This window comes from Tamandua tetradactyla, chromosome 5 (genome assembly GCF_023851605.1).
Source record: "Tamandua tetradactyla isolate mTamTet1 chromosome 5, mTamTet1.pri, whole genome shotgun sequence".
NCBI classification, from domain to species: domain Eukaryota; kingdom Metazoa; phylum Chordata; class Mammalia; order Pilosa; family Myrmecophagidae; genus Tamandua; species Tamandua tetradactyla.
Genome location: NC_135331.1, coordinates 135,563,949 through 135,587,761, shown reverse-complemented (window position 1 = coordinate 135,587,761; position 23,813 = coordinate 135,563,949). Strand labels below are relative to the sequence as shown.

Sequence of the window (23,813 nt, the reverse complement as noted above, 5' to 3'; positions counted from 1 at the left end):
ATCTTCACAACAATTCTGCAAGGTAGTGTATTTTATATTTTGTATTCCATTGTATGTCATGAACAACCACCAGCAATTGCTTGACCAAATGTAGTGTTTATTTTCCATATATAATAAGTGGTCTGGAGTGGGCAATCCAGGGCCAGTATGGGGACCAGGCTCCTTGTGCCTGTACTGGTTTGAAAGGATTTATGTACCCTAAAAAAGCAATGTTTTAATCCTAAACAATCTTGTCAGAGCAATGGTTTCTTCTAATCCCTATTCAGTACTATAGGTTAGAAACTTTAATTAGATTTTCTCCATGGAGATGTGACTCACTCAAGAGTGGGTGTTAAACTGGATTAGGTGGAGACATGTCTCCTACCATTCCAGGTGGGTCTTAATTACTTTACTGGAATCCTATAAAAGAAGGAACATTTTGGAAAAAGCCTGAGATTCTGAGAGAGCAGAGAACACATCAGCACCACAAAGCAGGAAGTCCACCAGCTAGCAACTTTTGGAGATGAAGAAGGAAAACGCACCCCCAGGGAGCTGGAGAGGAAGCTAGCAGATGATGCCATGTTCACTATGCACCCTTCCAGTCGAGAGAGAAACCCTGTGTTCGCCATGTGCCTTTCCAGATGAGAGAGAAACCCTGAACTTTATTGACCTTCTTAAATCAAGGTGCCTTTTCCTGGATGCCTTAGATTGGACATTTCTATAGACTTGCTTTAATTGGGACATTTCCACCACTTAAAAGCTGTTAACTTGCAACTTATTAAATTCCCCTTTTTAAAAAGCCATTCCATTTCTGGTAAATTGCATTCCAGCAGCTGGCAAACTAGAACACTGCCTTTCTGCTCTTTCAGCCTCAAGTTGTAGCTCTTATTCTAACGGACATAACGTGGCTGTTTGACTTCCAGGCATTGCTACTAACTTCCAGGATGAAAGAAGGGCAAGACCAAAGGCAAAAGGCAGCTGCTGGCTGGGTCTGCCGTCTTTTTAACGAGCTTTGGTGGAACCTCCATCTCATGACTTCTGAGTACATCTTACAGTGACCTTCATCTGCATGCAAACCAGTAACTAAAGTTTTTGTTTTGTTTTGGTCAGGCCTTTTGCCAAAATCAGAATTCTGTTAGTAAGAAAGAAGGTTGGTATAAATATTGGGTAGGTAACTAGCAGTGTCTGCCTTGGGTACAGACACTCCAGTTTACAATTAATATCTCCAGTTTATGATAAGGAAACCAGAGTTCAAAGAGGTTAGGTAATATAATTGTAGCTCATGGGTTTGGGCTTATGAGTGCAAATTCAAGGTTTTTTACTAAGACTTTATTTAAAATTGGTTAAAACTTTTGGGAGGACATATAAACAGGTTAAAAAAGGTTATTCAGGAAAAAAAAACTCATTTGCCGAAGATTCTGGAAAACAGGAGTAGGAATGTGAGTAAGTACTCAGTGGGTAGTACTCAGAGTATCTGACAGGTACCTACGGGAACTACTGGAGCCCAAGGGATTGTGCTGGCAAAAGAGCACAGTTTCATGTTTTAAAAAAATAAACCCTAAAACTCTATGCTTAAAAGTAGCTTAGAAGATTATGACACATTTTCAGGATAGTTTTCCACTGCTGGAAAAAATGTATTGCCTTGTTGCTAAAATCCATTCTGACCTAGCAAGACTTAATTCATAGCCTCTATTAATTCTTACCTCGTGCTTGAGAATTACAATAGTTATCAACCAAGCTAATGTGAACATCATCTCCAATTGCTATATATTTTTTTTCCAGAATGATCCATTTGATTGTAATTTCCCTAAACCTGAAATATTTTGCTTTCATTTGAAATAGGAAAATAGCATTATCTGCCCTGAGAGGTAGGATCGTTGTGATTCGAGGTAGGTTAAAAGTGATGGTGGTGGTGCTAGTGGTTGTTTATTATAAACTTCCAAGGATTTTGAGGCTTGAGGAAAATGTTGAAGAAACAGGTAGCCAAGATCCTCAGTTTAGAGGGCAGGAGTGTGGTCTTCTTTGAGAACGTACTGGCAATAACAGTAGTCTATAAGAATGTAGAACCCAGCCTAGAGCTCTGCAACAACCTCTAACTGTCTTTGGCACCTTGGAGCTTGTGGTTTTTCCCTAGGGGAATGGGATGTGTCCTTACTCTGTTGTGTCCTGGCCATGAGCCTTGGGGATTTCCCTCCTTAACTTTCTCTGTCTTGAGTCTGGTTGGCTCTTGGCACCAGACATGCTAACAATTCTAGTAGAACAGGATGGCTAAGTACGTGCAGCCCTGTTCCTGGTTCTAGCCACTGAGCATGCCTAATTCATTCCCAAATAGTCATCTGGGAGCTTCAAAGAGCAAATTAATTCCACTCTCATGAGTTTAAGCAGCAGTAGCAGTAAAAAGTTGAGGGAAATAGCAGATTTTGAGCCTGAAAAGGACTGAAAGGGGAAAACTGTAAAACATACTTGGGGCAAAGAATCCATATAGAGATTAAATTTGTCTGAAGCCTGGGAAAACAAAAAGTAGGTTCCTGTTGGAAGATCACAGAATGCCCTTACCCCACCTTGCTGTTACTGAAGTTACAGGGTATGCTTATATGATTGGTGGAATAATAAAGCTTTGAAAGGGTATGGTAAGTAGGGCTTTGCCTCAGGTTAGGTTCCCTTTGAAGATATGGGGCCAGGGAATTTAATCTTATCGGGGTTCAAAGAAGGAGCTGCCTGGAGCTGCCTGGGAAGTTGGGAAAAGATTCCTTTCTAGGATCTGCAGTTTTTTATCACACTTCAGTGTCCCTGCTACCAAAGAGGAGGAAGAAAATTTGAAATAAGAAGGTAGTACCAGGCAAAACTGGACATTAGGAGAAATGGGTATAGAAGTCTATAAAGGGAGTTTATCCCCACAGAATTACGGTCTTGATTTGGAAATAGAAGGAGCAATTTTGAAACATCTACAGACTTTTATAGATATATACATCATTAGAATCTGAGTACCAGCATTCATATATTCAGCAAATATTTGTTGAGAGCTAGGGTTTAGCCTGGAATTCTCAAATTCTAGTGTGAAAATCAAGAGCGATTATTCGAAATGCAGTTTCCCTGTCCCAACCATATAAGATTCTAATTCCTGGGGGGTGGAAGATTGGGGGTGGAATCACAGTCTGTATTATTATCAGACAGCTCAAATGATTTGGGACAGGTGGACTTTGGACTGTCCTAGCTGCACTGTAAGAAGGAAACATCATCTCTTCAAAAGTTAAAATAAAAATACAAACCTCGGGTGTTGCTTTTGATGTCATTTTGTTACACTCCTGAATTCCTTCAATTTTGGCATTCTTTGGCTTATTTACTGAGGAACAGTTACCAGAATTAGAGCTATCTGAAGCAACAATATGTCGACTCTAGATCTGACTTCTTTAGCAATTGCCTTTACTAAGAACAAGAACCTAAGGGAGGCTGCTTTTGCCTACCTGAAAGAGGGAAGGAAGGACAGGTTGAAAGGGAGGTGATTTGCAAGTGATCCTTTCCTCTCAAAATCAAGATCTGAAGACTAAGCACTTTTCTTCTAGGGAAAGAAACTGATAGAGCCTCAGAGATCCACAAGATTCTTTTTTTTTTTCACCAAAACCTATCCTTAAAAAAAATACATTTCGCATTACAACCCAGAACACACAGTTTATATGTATAATGTTTGTGAGCATTTGTGTGTGTAAGTATGAAACATTGCTTATTTTTATGATGAGAGATGCTCTGATATTTTCTATTCCCTCCCTTTTCCTTACCTTTCCCCTCCCTTCCTCCCTCCTTCCTTTCCTTTAATGCTAGCCATGAAACCACAGCTGGTTTTGCCCTGCTGTCTGAAAAATGCTGGAATAGGTCTAGGGTTGCAAGAGTTTTGAGTGAGAAAGAAGCAAGGAGCTAGATTTGGAAGTTTGTTCACTACTTTTTCCTCCTTTCTTTCTCAGACAGTAGCTTCCTTAATTTATTCACTGTCTGTCTTGGCCAAGATAGTATCCAAGATAGTATACAAATCTTGTACAGAAGTCTTTATTGTCTCTGAGGTTGATATTTCAAAGCAGAAATAAGTAAGTGGTAGGAGAAATGCTCGGTGGAATATTCTGATAAACAAATGAGTCTTTGCTTCTTACTAGATTGACCTCTTTGCTGTCCTGCATGTGACATGTTCATTTGTACTGAGGTGTCTTTTCCTCCTAGCCTGGAATTCTATCTATCCACCAAGTCATTCTCTTTGCTTGTACTTCTTACCTCCATGGCTACCCATGGAGGTCTATGATGATTTTCCCAGACCTTGAAGGCTACTGAAAGTACAGGGGAGAGTGCTCCATTTCCTTGTGTCCTGCTCAGTCAGGTGCAATCAACTTCAAAGGAAAGATACTTGATGCTATTTATTTTATAACTAAAGCTCTTATTTTTATCACTTGTAAATGAACTAAGAAACTCAAATGGCTCAAGGTCCCCAGGATCAATTTTTTTATTCAACTAGCAAGTTTCATTACCACTGCAGACATTTTATGTGCAGTAAAAACATTTCTAATTTTGTTGCTGTTGTTGATTGAGCACGTACAGCCTTGAAAATTTTCAACTACAGAAGCCAACTTTGTAAGTCACTTTTCATCACTTCAGGGAACAATTTCACCTTAGCCCCATCTTTTTTTGACATATTTTCTTCTCCATAGAAAAAAACAGCAATTCAACCTAGAATTCAAGTGCTACTCTGCATCCTTTCCACGCATATTTTAAAATATCTTCACTGGCATTTTTTTTTATCATTAACCACTTTGCAAATTAACTCTCATCCAAAACATCTTCATTATAAGTATTATTTTTAATAGCAAATTATTAATCTCTAAAATGAAGTTTTGGTTTTCTTTTTTTCAGTTGTTCATTTGAGTATATTATAATCCCGAAAGCAAGAAATCTATCAAAGACAATTGGAATCATGTTAAAAGGACACAGAAACTATAAGACTTGACAACTTCACTCTAATGTATATATCCCAAAGAACTGAAAGCAGGAACACAAACAGAAACTCGTGCATAAATGTTCATAGCAGCATTATTCATAATAGCCAAAAGGTGGAAACAACCCATGTCCATCAACAGATGAATGGATAAACAAGTACACCTACAATGGAATATTATTTAGCCATAAAAAGGAATGAAGTTCTGATACATGCTACAACATGAATGAACCTTGAAAATACAATGCTAAGTGAAATAGCCAGAGACAGAGGATACATATTGTATGATTTCACTTATAGGAAATATCTAGATTAAGTAAGTTCACAGAGACAGAAGGTAGATTAGAGGTTATCAGAGACTGGAGATGCAAAGAATAGGGACTTATTATTTAATGGGACAGTTACTCTTTCAGATAATGAAAAAGTTTTGGTAACTGGGTGGTGGTGATGGTACCGTAGGATTGTAATGTAATTAACATCACTTAACTGAACACTCAAAAATGGTCAAAATGCATTATGTTGAGTGAAAAAAACCAGAAACAAAAGAACAAATAATGTATGGTATCACTAATATAAATTAACTATAACGAGCAAACTCTGAGAACTGAATTTGAGTGCATAGGTTAGCAGAGGGCAGAAGTGGACAGAGATTGGACAATTGATGATTAAGGAGTACAAAATGTTCAAATAAGGCTCAGTGAAAGGTTCCTGAATTGTAAAGTGTTACAGCAGTCACATCTATGCCTGAGTTTTAAAAGTTATTTCTAAATTTTGAGATGCTGTGCTCTTCGTGTATAACCTGATAGTTCCTGGAACACTGGGTATCTGTGTGACACCTAAGACTTAGAGTTAGAGATCTGCCGCTCTGGAAGTCAGCATCACTCTACACAGCAACTGTTAAAGAAGTTGAAAAAGAGATCAGACTCCAAAGCTTAGCCTACCTATTGGAAACCCTAAGAGTCACCTCCAGAGCACCTCTTTGGTTGCTCAGATGTGGCCTTTCTCTCTCTAAGTCCAACTTGCCAAGTGAAATCATTGGCCTCCTCCCCATGTGTGATACATCCAGGAATGCAAGTCTCCCTGATGGCATGGGAGACGACCCCCAAGGATAAGCCTGGCCCTGGTACTATGGGATTAATGATGACATCTGACCAAAAGGGGGAAGAGAAGTGTAAAAAATAAGGTATCAGTGGCTGAGAGAGCTCAAATAGAATTGGAAAGCTATATTGGAGGTCACTCTTACACATGCCTCAGTTAGACATCACTACCTATCAAAGCTTGCCAAACCCGAAACAAAACCATTCCTGCCAATCCTAAAGAATACTTAGAGCATTATATAAGCTTCTACAAAGGTTTCATGTACTAGGGTAACTCTCCAAAACGTACAACCTCCAGATGGGTCCCTGGACCAGACGGATTTTGAAATGCAGAGGAGTCAGCCCTTCCAGAACATCAACTAGTTCCAACCCCATACCCCAATTATCGACAGCCCTTCCAACATGAAAAAGTTAGAATGGGCATAGCCCAACTCCCCTAAAGAGTGGGAGAAAGATCAGAAGTGATGGTGCAGTTATACAAAGAAGGTCAGATTTAACAAATGAATATGATTGCTGAATCATTATACTGATATTTCTTTTCACCTCCAGTACTTTAGAGCAGCTAGAAATAAAATCTAAAATTATGGAATTGCAACCCATATCAAACTCTGAAATCTGTTCTAAAACTAATTGCTGTGATGTACTTTAAAATGTATTGCTTTTATGTATACATGTTATTTAAAGAGAAGGAGGAGTATAACAAACAAAATAATATTTAACAAATGAGTATGAATGCTGAATCATTATACTGATATATCTGTTAGTCTCCAGTGTCTTGGAGCAGCTAGAAGAATGAAAAATCATATAACAGTAACCCATACCAAACTTTAAAATCTGTTCTATAACCACTTGTTAAAATGTACTTGGAAATGTACTGCTTGTTATACTGCTTGTTATATTTCACAATTAGAAAAAAAGTTAAAAAAAAAAAAAAAGGCAATCAGACTCCAATTAGAGATATGAATGAAATGAACCTGGTTAGGATCATGGTAAATCAGAATACAGGGTAAAGGATAATATTATCTATATTTTTAAACTTCAAATTTTGTGTAAGACCAAAGGAACAGAAGATGATTTGGTCCAAAATTTAAATTTTCTGTAGCACACTACTGAATTTAACTTGTCTGGTCAGCTTAAACAACCTAGTTACACGGAACCTAGAATAAGGAATGAGATCTCATTATTCTGTACAGGTTAATGTAACCTCTGCATTCCAGAGTACTGTGGGCAGAAAATAAAAAAGTATTTGCAAAGTCCCCATGAGGTTTTGAGGAAAAATGTGAAACTATTACATTTCCTTACCTGGAGAATTCCTGATACTCTCTCAAGCATCAGAGACTTCTGATTTAATAAGCAAAGCCCCCCTCCCCCCTTGAGGCTAGTCATTATAAAACTTATTCCCATGAAGGAGGAATAAGGCCTACTTACAACTATGCCTAAGAGTCACCACCAGAGAGCCTCTTTTGTTGCTCAGACGTGATCTCTCTCTTTGAGACAACTCTGCAAATAAACTCACTACCCACCTTCCATAGGTGGGACGACTCCCAGGAAAGAGCCTGGCCCTGGCATCATGGGACTGAGAATGTCTTTTAACCAAACGGGGAAAAAGAAATGGAACAAAATAAAGTTTCAGTGGCTGAGAGATTTCAAATAGAGTCGAGAGATCATTCTGGAGGTTACTCTTATGCAAGCTTTAGCCAGATATTCCAAACTACCACAATGTGCCAAGCCCTAACCAACAGCATTCCTGAAAACTCTAGGGAGTACCCTGGGCTCTAAGTCTCTATAAAAGTTTTTCTTAGTAAGTTTATTTTCTCAGAAACCTAAGACCTCCAGATTGATTCTATGCCAGGTAGGCTCTGAAACCCAGTGGTACCAACCTCTCCAAGAACATCAATCAGTCTCATTCTCTATCCCATAAGGTCAACATCACTTTTCAGCACAAAGAAGTTAAAATGGTCACTGCCTAGATATCCCTGAAGATTGAAAGATTCAAATGAGAGGGAGGAGGTATAACTGAGAAATTAAGATTTAACAAATGACTGTGACTATTGACTTGCTACATAGATATTTATTTTTAGTATTTTAGGATAGCCAGAAGGAAAATCCTGAAGTTCTTTAGCTGTAATCTAGCAGCCCTGGTCTTTGATAATGATTGTATAACTATATTGTAAAAAAAAAAAAAAAAAAGAAAAAAAAAGTCAGTTGCCCATATTTGTGTGGATCTACGCTATAAGTTTTGTTCTGTTCCACTGCTATATATCTGACTCTGACAATATCTCACTGTCATAGTTAACCTACCCCTATTGGAAGTCTTAAAATTGAGTACAGTCCAATATTAGTAGTCAATAAGAGTGTGGGTAAGGGGTATGGGATGTTTGGGGTTTTCTTTTTTCTTTTTATTTCTTTTTCTGAGGTAATGCAAATGTTCTAAAAACGATCATGTTAATGAATGCACAACTATTTGATGATGCTGTGAACCACTGATTGTATACTTTGGATGGACTCTGTGGTGTGTGAATATATCTCAATAAAATTACATTAAAATGAAAGGATAGTCAAAATGGCAAATTTCACGTTATACATATTACTATAATTTAAAAAACCTAAATTTTTCAAAAGCCACCTTACAAACCACCACCGACTCTTATCCTTCCTGGTTTCCCTCAATGCCTTTCTTTCTTGACAGAGATGCTGGGACAATCTCTTTAAAACTTGAATGAAAATTTAAAAACAAAACAAAAAGAGTACTCTACAACCCAGTGAGCCCTAATGTAAACTATGGACTATAATTATCAGTACGATTATAACAATATTCTCTCATCAATTGTTGCAAAGGTACTACACTAATGCAAAATGTTAAAAATGGGAACAGCTATATGAGAACTGTATTTTCTTTCTGTAAACCTACAACTTCTCCATTAAAATGAATAAATAAATTAAATTGATGAGGGAAAGAAAAGTCCACCTCGGATGGTAGAAAAATATATGCCTATTTCACATATACACATACACATACAAATACAACACACACAAAAAAGGCACACACAGAAAAGGACACAGGTACCAATTTGAAAACGCACTCATTAAAGACGGGCAATATCAGCATCAAAATAAAAATGATGGCAATAAATTGAAGCACACCAAATACAGAAAAACTCACAAGTTCACTACGATGCTCCATTTCCTCTAGAGATTGCTAGGATGTCAATTCATTACTCTGAAAATTAATAAAGTAAAAGTTAACCATTAAAAATAATTGCTTATCTTATGCTCCATTTAGACATTGCTACCTATCATAGCTTGCCAAACCCCAACCAAAACCATTCCCGCCAATCCTGAAGAACACCTAGGGCATTATTTAAGATCCTACAAAGGTTCCATGCACTACGGTAACTTTCCAGAAACCTACAACCTCCAAATGGGTCCCTGGACTAGGTAAGTCCTGAAATGCAGAGGGGCTATACTCTCCAGAACAGCAACTATTTCCATTCCCCTATCCCAGGTTATCGACAGCCTATTCAACATGAAAAAGCTAGAATGGACATAGCCCAAACACCCCTAAAGAGAGAGAGATCAAAGGTGATGGTGGAATTATACAGAGAAGGTAGGGTTTAACAAACGAGTATGACTGCTGAATCAATATAGTGGTATTTCTTTTAGTCTCCAGTATCTGAGAGTAACTAGAAATAAAAATCTAAAATTCTGGAATTGTAACCCATACCAAACTCTGAAATCTATTCTACAACTAACGGTTGCAATATACTTTGAAATTCATTGCTTTTTTGTATATATGTTATTTTTCACAAAAAAGAAAAAAGAAGTTGAGATGATAAATGCACAGCTATATGATATTATGAACCACTGACTGTACACTTTAGATGATTACATGGTATGTGAATATATATCAATAAAAACAAAATTTAAATTAAAAAAATTAATAATTGATTATTAATATTGTTTAATAAATATTCACAGCCTCTGTGGCCAAAGTGAACTTGGCTATATTGTAATGTAAGGTTTCAATAATTTTCCCATGATGTAAACTTTGTTTTCTAAGATGAATCTAAAACTAACTTTGCCTAGTTTTATCTTCTCTGTAATTTCACATAAATGAAATTATTCAGTATGGTCTTTTATATTTTTCACATAGCATTTTTTTTTTTACATTCATACGCCTGTTGCATGTATTAACATTCTGTTCCTTTTTATTGTTGAGTAGTATTCCCTTGTATAGATATACCACAATTTATTTACCCAATTTCTCAATGCTTTCCCTTCATCTATCAAAACAATCATGTTACTTTTCTTCTTTAACGTATTACTATAGCAATATAAATTGATTTATCTTCAAATTTTAAACCAACTGCATTCCCAGGATAAACCTCACACAGTTATGATGTATTTTCCTTTTTCTTTTTACATATTGTTAGCTTTTAACGACTAAAATTTTAGTCCTTTTTTTCTCTCTTTTTGGTACTTGATGGTGGCATAGCTCTCTTTTGAGGACTCTGACTGGTTTTGTTATCAGGTAAAACTAGCCTCATAAACTGAAAAGTCTTTTTGCAAAACTTGTTTAATGCCTTGAAGAACTTTGAGAAACACAAATTAGGCATAAAATGTAGCATTCTTTAAATAAACATTGAAATATAAAATAAAATTTGACCTTGTTCATTCTTTTCCTAATTTCCATAACAAACCCTATTTATCTTTACCCGCAGCTTGAAGTTAACTGAATTAGTGACAAGATATTACAGACTTTAGAAAATTAGAGCTAAGCAATTTGGGGGACGATGTCACTATATATCCACAGGTGGAAACAAGACCTTTGAAATTGTCACATTTCCGGACCAGAATATTTCCCAACCCTTACAAACCTCCATCTCGTGACACTTGTTTCAAAGCTTTATGGGTAAGAAACAAAGTGCCTGCTGTGTATATACTTACATTATACAGTTGACATGTCCATTCTCAACTCTTCCTCCCTACGCAGGCCTACACTTTTCTTACCACTAAAATACAGAAAGGTAGTACCAAAACAATGAAACTCCAAGGCTGTGTGGCCTAGGGGTTACTAATTGGACTGGGCATGCTCAGTCACCAGGCAGATTTTTCGGTGAAGTGGAAACTACAACAGAGCGTACAGTGCGTGGGGAGGTGGGCGTGCCCTCGTGGAATTTAGAACGTTGTCGCAGCCAATGGGGCCTCGCGGCTGGTTGGCGAGGGTCCTCATTGGAGGAGCCGGAAAGCGAGAGAGTGGAGGGCCCAGGAGGGAGCCGCGGAGGTGCAGGTCCGGGAGGTCGCGGTACGCGGTCCCCTGCGCGTGAGCAGTTGCAGCGGCTGTGGCAGCATCCAGCGGCGGTAGCAGCAGTTCCAGCCCGTTGCTTTACTTTTTGCTGCACAAACAGTCATTATGCCGAAGAGAAAGGTAAGTCTTGCCAAGAAAGATCTCAAAGGCCTTCCAATCTTGCTTACAGCAAATCCTGTCATTGCAATGGACTGCGCGGAATGCGCGTGGTAGTAACTCGTCGATTGCGAACCGCTCCCCTTCTCCACGCTTCTTTTCAGATGCCTGTTGCAGGCATTCCACCCTCCCTTCCCTCTCTCCTTCCTCATCGAGCTCGAAATGTTACTTTCTTTCCAGCGACGCGGCTTCCTCTATTTTTGAACACATTCGCGCTGGTATGGTTTCCACCCCTCGGACGAGAAGAAGCAAAAGCGGCTTTCCATTCCCCCTTCCAAAAGGGGAGTTTCCTCCTTGCAAACTGCTAGGTTGTGATTAGTGTGGAGCGAAAGCAGCAAGGGGAAGAAAATAAGTAAAAACATAGAGATCGAAGAAAGAAAGAAAGAAAAAAAAAAGGTCGGGCAGTTGTTAGGGTCATTCGCATGTGGGCCATGCCCACGGCTGGTTGCGCGGCGCTGGCTGAGGGAGATGGAAAGCCATGTTTAAAATAGCGCTTACCCTCCTGTTCGCCTCCGCGGCAGACCCGTATGTACCAACTCCAGTGTCAATCAAGGCTGGGGACGACGCGGGCGGGGCCCGGGCGGCCGGGACCTGCCGGCAGTTTGTAGCGGGAGCGCGGGAGTTGGCAACGTGGAAGACGGGACGGCGCCTGCGGCGCCCACCGTGGCGGGTCCACTGGCGGGGATTGCCAGGTCCTGTTCGGCGGCTCGAGCCATAATCTAGTCGAGGAAGGCGGGGTGCGCGCCTACCCGTCCCTCTCTGTGCGTGGAGGGAACTGGGGTCATTTTGGGCTCGCTTCCGCTCCCTGCGCGCTGTGTGCCCTTCCGCGCGGGCCCGCGAGTCGCGCACCCAGACGCTCATCTCCCTCCGGCTCCAGTTCTTACTTGTCATCGACCTGGAGAGAGAAGGGAAGACTGTCCCCCCAAAGAAAAGCGATTTGTAGCGGCTGGTTCTTAAGAAAATGCTTTACACCCTCCCACCACCTTCCCCAGTGTTTCCAACAGTGTCAGCCAGCCCGAGTATTAAATTTGAAGCAAAATTGCAAATAATACACTGCTTTGTCAGTTGAACACTGTGGATTGTGTGCGTGTGTGTGTACACATTAGTAAAAAGATATTTGTCTTAAAAATACAGTAGCGTTTGCCTACTTAGCTGTCGTTATTAAGAATTTAGTAGAAAATTGTCTCCCATTTCACTTTCTAAAAATTGTAACTAAAATAATTTTCAAAAATCTTACAGTTTCCTTGTACTGTGAAGGGTTTGACATACATTATCTCAGAACACCTTGAGAGAAAAGTTATTGCTGCCAAACTGGGGTTTAGTGACATGAACAACATCTCACCAACCAGTATTTGGTAGTATAGATTTAATCACATGCTGTAGGTCTCAAAATCCTTACTCTCACCGTCTGGTTTGTTTGTTTGTTCTTTATTAGAGAAGTGGATTTACGGAGCAACCATGAGTAAAATAAAGGATTCCTATATACCACTTATATTGGTGTGGAACATTTGTTACAACAGGTGAAAGCACTTACAGTTGTTCTATTAACTAGAGTCCATGGTTTAACTTAGGGTTCACTGTTTCTGATATTTTTGAAATTTTTATTGTTACCATATATACAATCTAACATTTGCCCATTTAATCCCATTCAGATATGTGTGTCATGTTAATTACATTCACAATGTTGTGCTACTATCACCACCATCCATTACCAAAACATTTCCATCATTCAAATAGGGACTATACTTACTTATTCTTTTCATTTAGTAGTTGGTGGATCAAGAGGAATTTAGGAAATCCAGAGAACCCCTAGCCTAAGAAGTTGTACAACATATTGAGTACTAATATTTAAAAGTATCTGTACTGAATTTTTATGTAAGTATTGTTTTTCTAGCTCTGGTATACTTGAGTGAGAATATTAAAATAGTGCCACCATTTTCAGCATTTTATCTGCAGGTTATTAGAGGAGGGATAGGGATGGGACATCCTTATAGAATTAAAAGACTTAATCACCAAGAAATAGGCTACAAAGTGAGTTGGTGCCATTACCTTAAGTGGGAATTAGCAACAAAAGTTTAGGTGAACAGTAGGCTGAATACACGCTTTTTATATCTGATGGATCCCGAGTTGGTGGAAACCTTATTTGTTTTTGTTCCAAGGCCAGAGTTGGTGAAGCCAATACTTTTACTTCTCCATCTCTGTCCACCAGTCTCTCTCAAGGAGACAGAAGGGAAGATGAGCGGTAGAACTGGCTTGTGACTATGATTTCATTTTTTCTGGAAGGCAGGGATCCCCCATGAATTAGCTGGCTAGGTGTCCTGAGCAGACTTGTATGCAGGTCATCCATTAGGACATGGGCGTGTTCCTCAGAAATGGAAAGCCTTGATTAATAGGGAAAGTTTTCATTTATACCTGGATTGCTACCTGGGCAGAAGCAGCCTGATTAAACAATTTGCCAAGGCCTTCTATCTTGTAAACAAACCTTAGAGCTGCTTATGGAATCCTTTAGTTCACTGGAACTTACATTTGAAACCACTGTCATCAGATAAAGCCTGATAAATGCAAAGGAAAAACTGGAGATGATGTGGATTGCACATATCTCTTCGAGATCTGTAATGCTGGGGCAACTGCTAAAACATGTACATTCTACACAATGTTTTTCTTGACTAAAGAAAAATTCTTCAGTCTACATTTTAATAAGCTTTAAAAGTGCCCCATTATATACATAGTGATGTACATGCATGTATATATATTGCCATTTTAGCTCCTTTTTCCACTTGTTCTCAAAAATTAAAAAATGTTATTTAATTAGTGACTGAACAGGTTGTTTTACAGGATGCAGTACTGATAAAATCAATAAAAACTTTTGGAATCTTTGCCCTATTTTAATGCTGTTGGGATATACAGCTTGCTTTCATGCAGCTTATATTTAATTAACTGCTCTCATTGAGTTATATTTAATCTGATAGAAATTAAAACTAGCAGACACGAAACAATTGAATAACATTAAGGCTCTCTATATGTTCCAGGGTAGGTAGTATAGATTCTAAAACGTGTAGGGAAAAGAAGGACTGAAGGTTCAAATTGGGTGTCCTGAAAGTATGTGTAGACTCAGTATATAGGAGAGAAACCAAGTCATTTTCTGTTGCTATTGTCAGGTTTTTGAATGCCTCTTCTGATTGTATCTTTTTTTTTCTTGTTGGATGGTTGAATGAGCATGATTAAAATGCATTAATCTTTGATTGAGAAATGAGTAAATGTTTGGGATTCTGATTGTATCTTTACATGACCAGGCCTCGGTTATATAATTTCAAGTCCGTAATATCATCTTCATTAATAGAAAATACTCTTATGACATTTCCTAATTGTATCTCTGTGAATTTTAACTATATCTTTATGTGTGATAATCATAGCGATGTTAAACCAAATGATTTTTAAAGCAGTTGCAGTGTATTTTGAAGCAGTACAGTCTTCAACTGTGACAAGTCCTTCAGTATGTATTAATCTTTTTCTGAATTTGTGAGATTTAGATCAAATTGACATTCCTGTATTTATTGCCTGATAGGTGGTAGGTCACCACCCATTAAAAGGAAGTAGAATAGCATGGCAAGTGGTAACATTCACAGTCGCTGGTTGTGGAGGGACAATGAGTGATGAGTTCTAGACTGTTCTGGCCAGACATTCACAAATGCCTGCAGCAGTCACAGTGTTCTGTGACAATCAGACACTCTCCAAAGCGTACCAGCCATTGAGGCCTAGAATCACAGGCCTGTGTAGCAGCAGCAAACACATTTTCACATCCTTTTTATTTTTCCAGCTCTTCATCACCAGAACTATTGGAAATGTCTAGTGTATCACATCAGAAATTCCCTAGTAAGTTAATTTCCCATGAATGGGGATGTAAATATTAGTAACTCTTTTACACTTAAGACAAAAGTTTAAGGAAGTAAAGGCTATCTGCATCTAGCTTGGAAATATGAAATTCGGTTTTATCCATTTCCTTAAAATGGAAAGACTCAGCAGTCTTAGACCTGCCATGGGATGCATAACTAACACTGCTCAAGGTTTTTTATTAGTCTTTTGAAAGAATATTAGCACATTTTATAACACCAAACGCTGAAACTATAAATAAAAATATAATTAAATTACATAAAAAATGAATATTTTCAGCAACGCAAAGAAAAGACTATTAACAAAATATAAAGGCTTATGAAAACCTGGGAAGAAAATACTTGTGTATGTCCCATACATCACTGAAAAAGGATTGCTGTTTTAAAAAGATAGAGAAGTCTCACACATTCTTAGGGAAAAAACATATATCCTTATAGAAAAGTAAACAGCCCAAATAGACAATTCATGTGAAAAGTGTTTAGCTTTACTAAAAATTTCTAAGTGTGTTCTTGAAGATAATGAGGCCATTTTTTTTAACCCATCTGATTCGTAAAGATTGAAATTATCACTGCCCAGTGCTGAGTGATATGAACACTCCAGCACTCTTACACAGTGAGATGGTAGTATAAGCTTTATTGAGATGTGATTTATCTGCCATAAAATCCATTCAGCCGTTCAAAGCATACAATTCAATGTTTTAAATAAATTTATAGAGTTGTGCAGCCATTACCATAATCCCATTTTAAAATATTTCCATCACCCAGAAAAGTTCCCTCATATTTTTTGCAGCCAATCTCCTCTCCCACCCCAGCCCCAGAAAAGGTCCATCCATGTGGTAGCTTTTATCAATACTTCATCTTTAGATTGCCCAATAAGTATTCCATCCTATGGATATACCATAGGTACATGGTTTATCATTTCTCAAGTTGATGAATATTTATATTGTTCCAGTTTTAGGTTATTATAAATAATGTGGCCATGAATATTTGCATATGTCTTTGCATAGACATATGTTTTCATTTTTCTTGAGGGGATTCCTAGAAATGAAATTCCTAGAAGTGAAATTGTGGGTCATATGAAAATCTATGTTTAATGTTTTAAGAAATTGCTGTTTTTCTAAACAGCAATTTAAAATATTAACTTTTTCTAAAATGGCTGTATTATCAATGTATGAACGTCCCAGTTTATCTACATCCTCACTCTTTCTGGTATTGTTAGTCTTTTTACTAACAATAAACTTTTTTTTTTTTTGGTATTGTTAAACTAACAATAAACTAACTAACTAAACGTTTTGGTGTATTTTAATATGTAGTTCCATAATAACAAACAACAAGCATTTTTCACCTGCCTCCTAGCATAACATATCTTAGGTGAAATGTGTATTCAAGTATTTTTCCAATATTTTAATTGGTTGTTTGTGTTTTAACTCAGTTGGAAGAGTTCTTTTTATATTTGGATATAAGTCCTTTATCAGATATATAATTGTGGCTCATTTTTTTTGTGTTTGTTTTTATGTGGGCAGGCACCAGGAACTGTGGCTCGTTTTTTATTTTTATTTTTTTCCTTAATGGTGTGTTTTGAAGAGCAAACATTTTGAATTTTGGTGAAATCTATCAATTTTTTTCTTTTCTGAATCATGCTTTTGGTGTCACATCTGGTACATCTTTGCTTAAACCAAAGTCAGACAGATATTTTCTCCTATGTTTTCTTCTAGTTTTATAATTCTAGCTCTTACATTTCGATCTGTGAGTTAATTGTGTATATGGTGTAAGATAAGGGCTTAAATTTATATTTTTGCTTGAAGATATCTGGTTATCCCAGCTCCATTTGTTGAAAAGATGATCCTTTCGATTTCCACTGAGTTAGTTTCCTTTGTCAAAATCAGTTAACCAAAACTGTAAAGGTTTGTGTTTGGACTTTTGTGTTCTGTTGATCTCTACACATATCCTTAACACCAGTACACACTATCTTGATTACTGTGGTTTTATAGTAAAATTTGAAATTGGATAGGTTCATTTCTCCATCTTTGATCTTCTTTTTGAGAATAGTCTTGGCTATTCTAATGCCTTTTTATTTCAATATAAATTTTAGAATCAGCTTATACATTTCTAAAAACCTGCTGTGATTTTGGTGTTTTTTATTTTGATATTACATTGAATCTATACATCATTTGAGGGAAAATTGCCCTCTTAACCATATTGAGTCTTCTAGTCTGTGCATATGAAAGGCACTGATGGCTGACATGTAGTATGTCATCCATAAATGCTTCCTGAGTTTGAGTTTTATATTAGAAGGAACCTATACTTGGGTAAAGGCTCCAAAATGCCAGGGTTATACATTTTTTTCGTTCATTCACTGTATGTTAAGCAGCATATATTGAGCATCACCTTTATGCAAGGCACCATCACCTTGGAAAATTAAGTGAAGAATTAGTTTAGTTCATCATTGTTTGGAGTGAATAAGTAAATGTCCTTGATTATAAGGATCTTTCAGTATGACAGGATAGGTAAGACACATATGCAAATATTTAGAATTCATGATAAAAAATGATAATGAACCACTCAGTAGAAAAGCTATGAATTATAATTCAAAGTTCCAGCCAGACTGCATGCCTAAAGAAAAAAAACTGAGAAACAGTTGTTGTTTAGTTAAAAGGCTTGAGGGTTATAACTTTTATATTATTTTTATTCATAATAGGATCAGTGCTAGTTTGTTACTAAAGTTGATCTGTCAGTGGTCTTGCTCTGAAGCTTGCTTTCTTTGAAGTATGAGAAAGTTAAATTCAAAGCTTGTTAGAGCACTTAAGATTAGGTTATGTCTTCTAATTACCCTTCCCTGGTGATAGAGATCCAATGCTTCTTGATTCCATTACCTTTCTTTTAACCACAGTCTTGTGTTTTAAAGGATGTTGTCTGACACCATGTTTCCAAATTGGCACAAGTTATTTGATTGGCTCCCTGTTTTTTAATTAACTTTTTTTTTAATCCCTCTAATTTGACTTGACCATGAATTCTTTGATGGCTCCCATATTCCATCTTTCTTTTATCCCATAGCACCAAGCATAGGTAGTGTAAGTACTAGGTGAACAAGTGGATAAATGAATTGTTTTCAAGGGAAGAAAATGGTAAGTTTAATTATTTCATACAATTGTTGGGAGTAGTCCAATATAGTTCTGATACTTTCCAGCTGTATGATCTATGGCAATTTACTCAACCTCTTCCTAAATTTCTAAGCTCCTAATTCTCTAAGACCCAGTTTCCTCATCTGCAAAACTGATGTAATATGCTCTACCTCATTGGGTTGTTGTGAGAATTGCATGAGATGGTGAATAGAAAGTTCTTAGCATAGTGCCTGGCATAACATAGCAGTCAGTGGATATTGACATATCATCAGAGTGATGATGTTTTTAATTATCAAGAGACTACCAGTGAAATAATAAGCTTGTAATAAGCATCAAGTTTCCATTTTGTAGGAGGACAAAATGGCATGTGCTGTGTATAGGGAGCAAGTGTGTTTCACCCTGGATATCTAATTAACTCCAATTTAGGTGGAGACTTTCAACAACCAAACAACAAATACAGTCTTTTGGAAAGAGCATAAACTTTCATATGGTACATTTTTACATAGATGATTTTTCTCAGGGAAAAAAATGTTTAAAATTATGCCCATATAACATTAAAATTCCTACAGCAAATCAGTTATCAAATGATTTTCTTTTCCTGTTTTCCCCTCTAAAACACTGCTTTTGTTTACACCAGAGTTAAATATATTCCGTTTTCCTGCAGGGTACAATTTGGAAATGGTGACTGAAATAAACACCATTTAAGTTGTCTACTTTCACAGTATCTAGTATGTTGAAATATGATGTTAGTCTCTTGAGTAATTTAAAAATCAGTGTTGAAGATAACAAACCAAATGACAATGTTAAATTTCTTTTTCAGTGTCTGCTTATTTATTGAATATTTCACTGTCTTCTTATAATAATTCAGTTGAACTGGTTCCTGGTCAAGGTATTTATTGAGCCCAATATATTTATATTTTGTGAACAGGGCCATTTAGATATGCCTAAGGCAAATGCATATTAGCTCACACTTGAAATTAATGATAGACATTTCCAGAAATAGGGAAATAAAGACAACTGTTTTAAATTTTAAAATTCGTTCTGAACTTGAATATTTTAAGAGAAATTTGTATCAGTGATTTAACATATAAATAGATTTATTAACATTAAACTTTAAATAGCTACCATATATTGATACGGTAGCTGGGTGTACCAGACCTGAGCTATGTGTTCCATATTTATTATTTCATTTACTTCTCACAGCAGTTCTATGAGGCTCTTGTCTTCTCACAGAGGATATCGACAGATACCAGTTAACATTTAGAGGCTTTTTAAGAGACATACAGTATTCTGAGCACTCTGCTTTAATATACTTTATACTCCTAACCACCTCTTCTCATTCCCGCTTAACAGATGAGGAAATTGAGACACAGAAAGATTACCCAAGGTCCCAGTGAGAAGGAATAGTAGAATTGGGATTTCAGCCCTGACAGTCTGTGAGTCCAGAGCCTGTACTGTAACCACTCTGAGTCTTTTAGTCTTTTTCATGCACAAATGAGAAGATTGTTGTCGACTAAGGAATTTCCTCTGAGCCACCCAACTAGGAAATGATAGAACCAGGATTCTCACCCAAGCCTCTTTTACTCAAGAATTTCGCTCTGAACCATTACTCTATAATATCTCCTCAAAATGCTTATTGTAATAATCTCACATTTTTAAACAGATGCATTTAATGAATGCATTAAACAAAGACTCAGAAGTCATTTAAATACATGTTGAATGTTCATTTGTTTAAAAAGCTGTCTTTTTTAAAATGTAGGCTGATACCATTGCCTCTAGGTACCAGCCATAGAAAGTTACCCAACAAATCATTATTATTTGTGGCCATGCCCTAAGGCTAGCCTCAGGGTCCAGGCCTCTACTCACAGGAGAGGCCCATTCGTAGAAAACCTTCAGTGACTAGTGGACTGACGAGTCACATACACAATTTCCTCTCCCAAGTATTGATTTCTTTGAGTAGTGAAAGTCTAAGACTTCGTATTTTCTCAGATTCCATCATGAACTGCTGAATTTGCTATTTCCAAGATATATTGTCTTCATGAATTTATTATGTTGAAAATAATAGGGATATTCTACTATCAGCAGAAACATGTAAATATGCTTCCATAGTAGACATCATATGAAGAGATTGTAATGTAAATACTGAGCCACCAAGCCACCATTCCTTACACATTGGATTTAGAAAAGGAGCAGGAGCTTTTGCTTTTGAAATTCCTCAAGTAAGAATTAAAAGCTTAATAACTTGGAAAATCTGTTAGAGCTAGGACTGACCAGATTTTGTTTCATTGCCCTAGATTATCAGTTGATTAATGTTTACTTACAAGTTATTTTTAAAAGGTGCAAAATAATATTATTTTAAAATATATCGATTTAATTTTGACTCCATACAAAAGATAAATACCACCTCTACCCTGAAAGGTATTCGTGTTCGTTTTTCTTTTTCCTTTTCTTTATATTTTTCTTTTTTTGTAGTATAAGCCATGGGTTTCTTTACAATATTGGACAGAATTAGTTTAATTCTACTTTCTGTGTGAGTGGGATATGGGGGTGGTGGGTTAAGGGAAGATAAATATACTACAGTACTTGAGGCAATCAAAATGTGAGACTTTAAAGACTCCTTCTGAAGTTCCACATCTATTCCATATAATAATTTTTTAAAACTATATTCTTTTTGGTTACTTCTCATTGCTTACTTTAACTCTTCCTTAAGTGTACTTTTTAATCTTGTTATTCACCATTTAGTAGTCACATGTAGATCACATTAGAGCCAGCTGACAGGGGAAAAAATTTAAGGATGATCATAACTTTGTTTACCATCTACTAGAACTTAATTCATATCTGGGGAAAAATTGGGAAATAAAGTAACAATCTGATGGCATCCCTTTAAGAATCCTGATGTAAGAATGAAAGACTTGGGACTACTGTGGACTCTGTAAAATAGGAAAATTAAGACTGTCATTATCTGTCTCAACACTGTTGAGGCAAAACCAACATTAAAATTGAAAGCACTTTAAAAAATATAAAGTGCTGTAAAAAAGAAATGATTTAAGAGTTTTGTCTTCAGTTTAATAGTGAGATAAAAATATGTAAATCTGTGTATGTGGCCATTTAAAAACTTAGAATAGTAAAATTATATGTAACTCAACATACAATATTTTTAAGGGGAAATACTTTGTTTTCATTACGATAGGCTAAGTGAGTAAGGCTAGGAACCACTCCATTACATATTATCTATTCTCTGCTGAGGCTGCAGACTACAGCGTTTCCCAAACTAGAATCCCTTTGATCTTCTGGCATCCCAGATCTGTACCCAGTTTTGAAATAAGGAAAGCTAACACAAACCATTTAGAGTAGTGTACTACTGGTTAAAAGTATGAACTCTGAGCCAGCCTACTTGGGTCCCAGTCCCAGCTCTGTCACTTACCAGCTGGGTAACCTTAGGCAAGTTACTTAACCTCTCTGGCCTCAATTCCTCATTTTAAAATGAACATGAAACTATTTTACCAGCCTCTTAGGGTTGTGAGGAGGATTAAGTGAGTACTATCTGCAACCCACTTAAATCATTGCCTCACACAAAGTGCAATACTTACGTTTATTATTATTATTCCTCAGAGCCCCTTCCCATTTCCTTTCGCAGTGCCTGGTGTCCCTCTAACAGTGTGATATAAGAGTACATGAGCATCTAAGTAAGGCAGGTGAATGAAATCTTTCAAACCATCCCAGGGAAGTCAGGTGTGAGCCAGTCAGGAATTAGGGCTTCTGACCCCAACCAGGTGCTTTCTCCATGAGCCCATCTGTTCAAAACCACAGCATATGATAAAGGCAACTCAGGTGAGAGAGGAATCTAACTAAAGAGATGTGTAATATTTGAAATTATTATAATTAATTTATAGTATTGAATAATATATATTTAATCTAATAAAATTTCACTGAACGTACTTAAATATGGCATTTTCTTTATTTTCAGTTGTTTTTTATACCTGAATCCATTGTAAGATAGTATACCTTAGATAAGAGAGAGTTGCTATTTATTTCCTTTCATCCAAAATCTTTTAAAGCAGAGTTCTTAGTTACTATTTTGAACAACAAAGCATTATTTGAGGAGGACATACGCGCCTGTAGCAACCTTAATCAGTGCAATTTGGATTTATAGAAGTCATTTGATGACATTGATAAAAACAGCCAATGGATGCGTTGGCAAAGAAATTTAACATGGATGTGATTATGAATCCTCTGTGAGGATATACACCCACTGGATGGATGAAAACAAACATCCTAATGTTATACATATGGTCCTTTCGGTGTTAGATAAAATTTTGTTTCCTGTGCCATATGAATGTGTGAATTTACAAGAACAATCTGTTATTTGAAAAAACTCGTAAAAATTTCATGGCCAAATTATTTGCAGGGGACATTAACCTTATATTAATCAAGTAGTTGACTTACGTATTAATTTTAGCAGGAGTGACTGAGTTAGGTACTGGCACATTTCAGTCTTTGATTTATGGGTCAGATTTTCTACCCTAGAATGGTTTTCGTCTTGCTAAGCAGCTCACTTTTTTTTTTTTTTTTGTATGTTGAATGGCAGGGGTCACATCTCATTCTTTTTCCATGTGAGTATTCCCTATTGCAGCACCATTTGCTGAATTTTTGTTTGTTTTTTCCTTGGTTTGTTTGCTTATTTGTTTGTTTGGGAAGTGCATGGGCTGGAAATCGAACCTGGGTCCCCCACAAGGCAGGAGAGAATTCTACCACTGAACTACCCTTGCACCCCAGCAGATCACTTTCGTATTGCTTTTTTTCTCCAGTCTTGGGTTTGTAATAGAACATGCAAATTAATTTAAAAATAAGCCTTATTGACCCGCAAATTAGAGTAAAATCACCTCAAACAAATTCACAAAGTTGAAGACAGATGTTGGTTTATTTATGCTGTTTTTGTCTATTCCTGGCATTTCCACATCAACCTAGATAACCTAGGAACCGAGGCTGGATTTGTTTTTGTAAGTACTCTAAGCTCTCAGCTAATTCACCAAAGTTACAAACCACTAGCCCTTGTCACTTACCAGTGAAGATTTTTTGGAACTTAGATATAAGAACATTCCAGCATTCAGTGCTGAGAATGCTGAACCCTCTGCTTGCTTCTCATGTGTAGCTGAGGAACATAGCACCAGGGTACAGTAGCCTAATACTTCTCAGCCTCCTCTCACACCATCAACTATCTGTTGTTTGCAGTGACAAATCAACAGACCAGTGCAGTCTAAGGCTGTTCCCAAGCAACTGTCAAAG

The 23,813-nt window shown here is 37.0% G+C and overlaps 1 protein-coding gene and 1 pseudogene across 7 annotated transcripts in view; one reads left to right on the top strand and one right to left on the bottom strand.

The window, feature by feature from the left end:
• Window positions 1-12,002, bottom strand: part of LOC143684882 (nucleolin pseudogene) — a 101,227-nt pseudogene extending 89,225 nt beyond the window's left edge. Inside the window, exons 1-2 of the transcript XR_013176233.1 lie at window positions 10,999-12,002; window positions 9,215-9,271 (exon numbers count right to left, since the gene is read on the bottom strand). The product of XR_013176233.1 is annotated as a nucleolin pseudogene (transcript). The remainder of the gene's footprint in view (window positions 1-9,214; window positions 9,272-10,998) is intronic.
• Window positions 11,177-23,813, top strand: part of HMGN3 (high mobility group nucleosomal binding domain 3) — a 31,926-nt gene continuing 19,289 nt past the window's right edge. For 2 of the 6 annotated variants that reach the window (XM_077162289.1, XM_077162290.1), the window contains exon 1: window positions 11,240-11,479. In XM_077162289.1, coding sequence (XP_077018404.1) covers window positions 11,465-11,479 — 15 coding nt within the window. In that variant the 5' untranslated portion in view covers window positions 11,240-11,464. Of the gene's footprint in view, window positions 11,480-23,813 lie in introns of all 6 variants that reach the window. The other 4 variants (XM_077162291.1, XM_077162288.1, XM_077162292.1 and 1 more) reach the window with 4 other exon arrangements.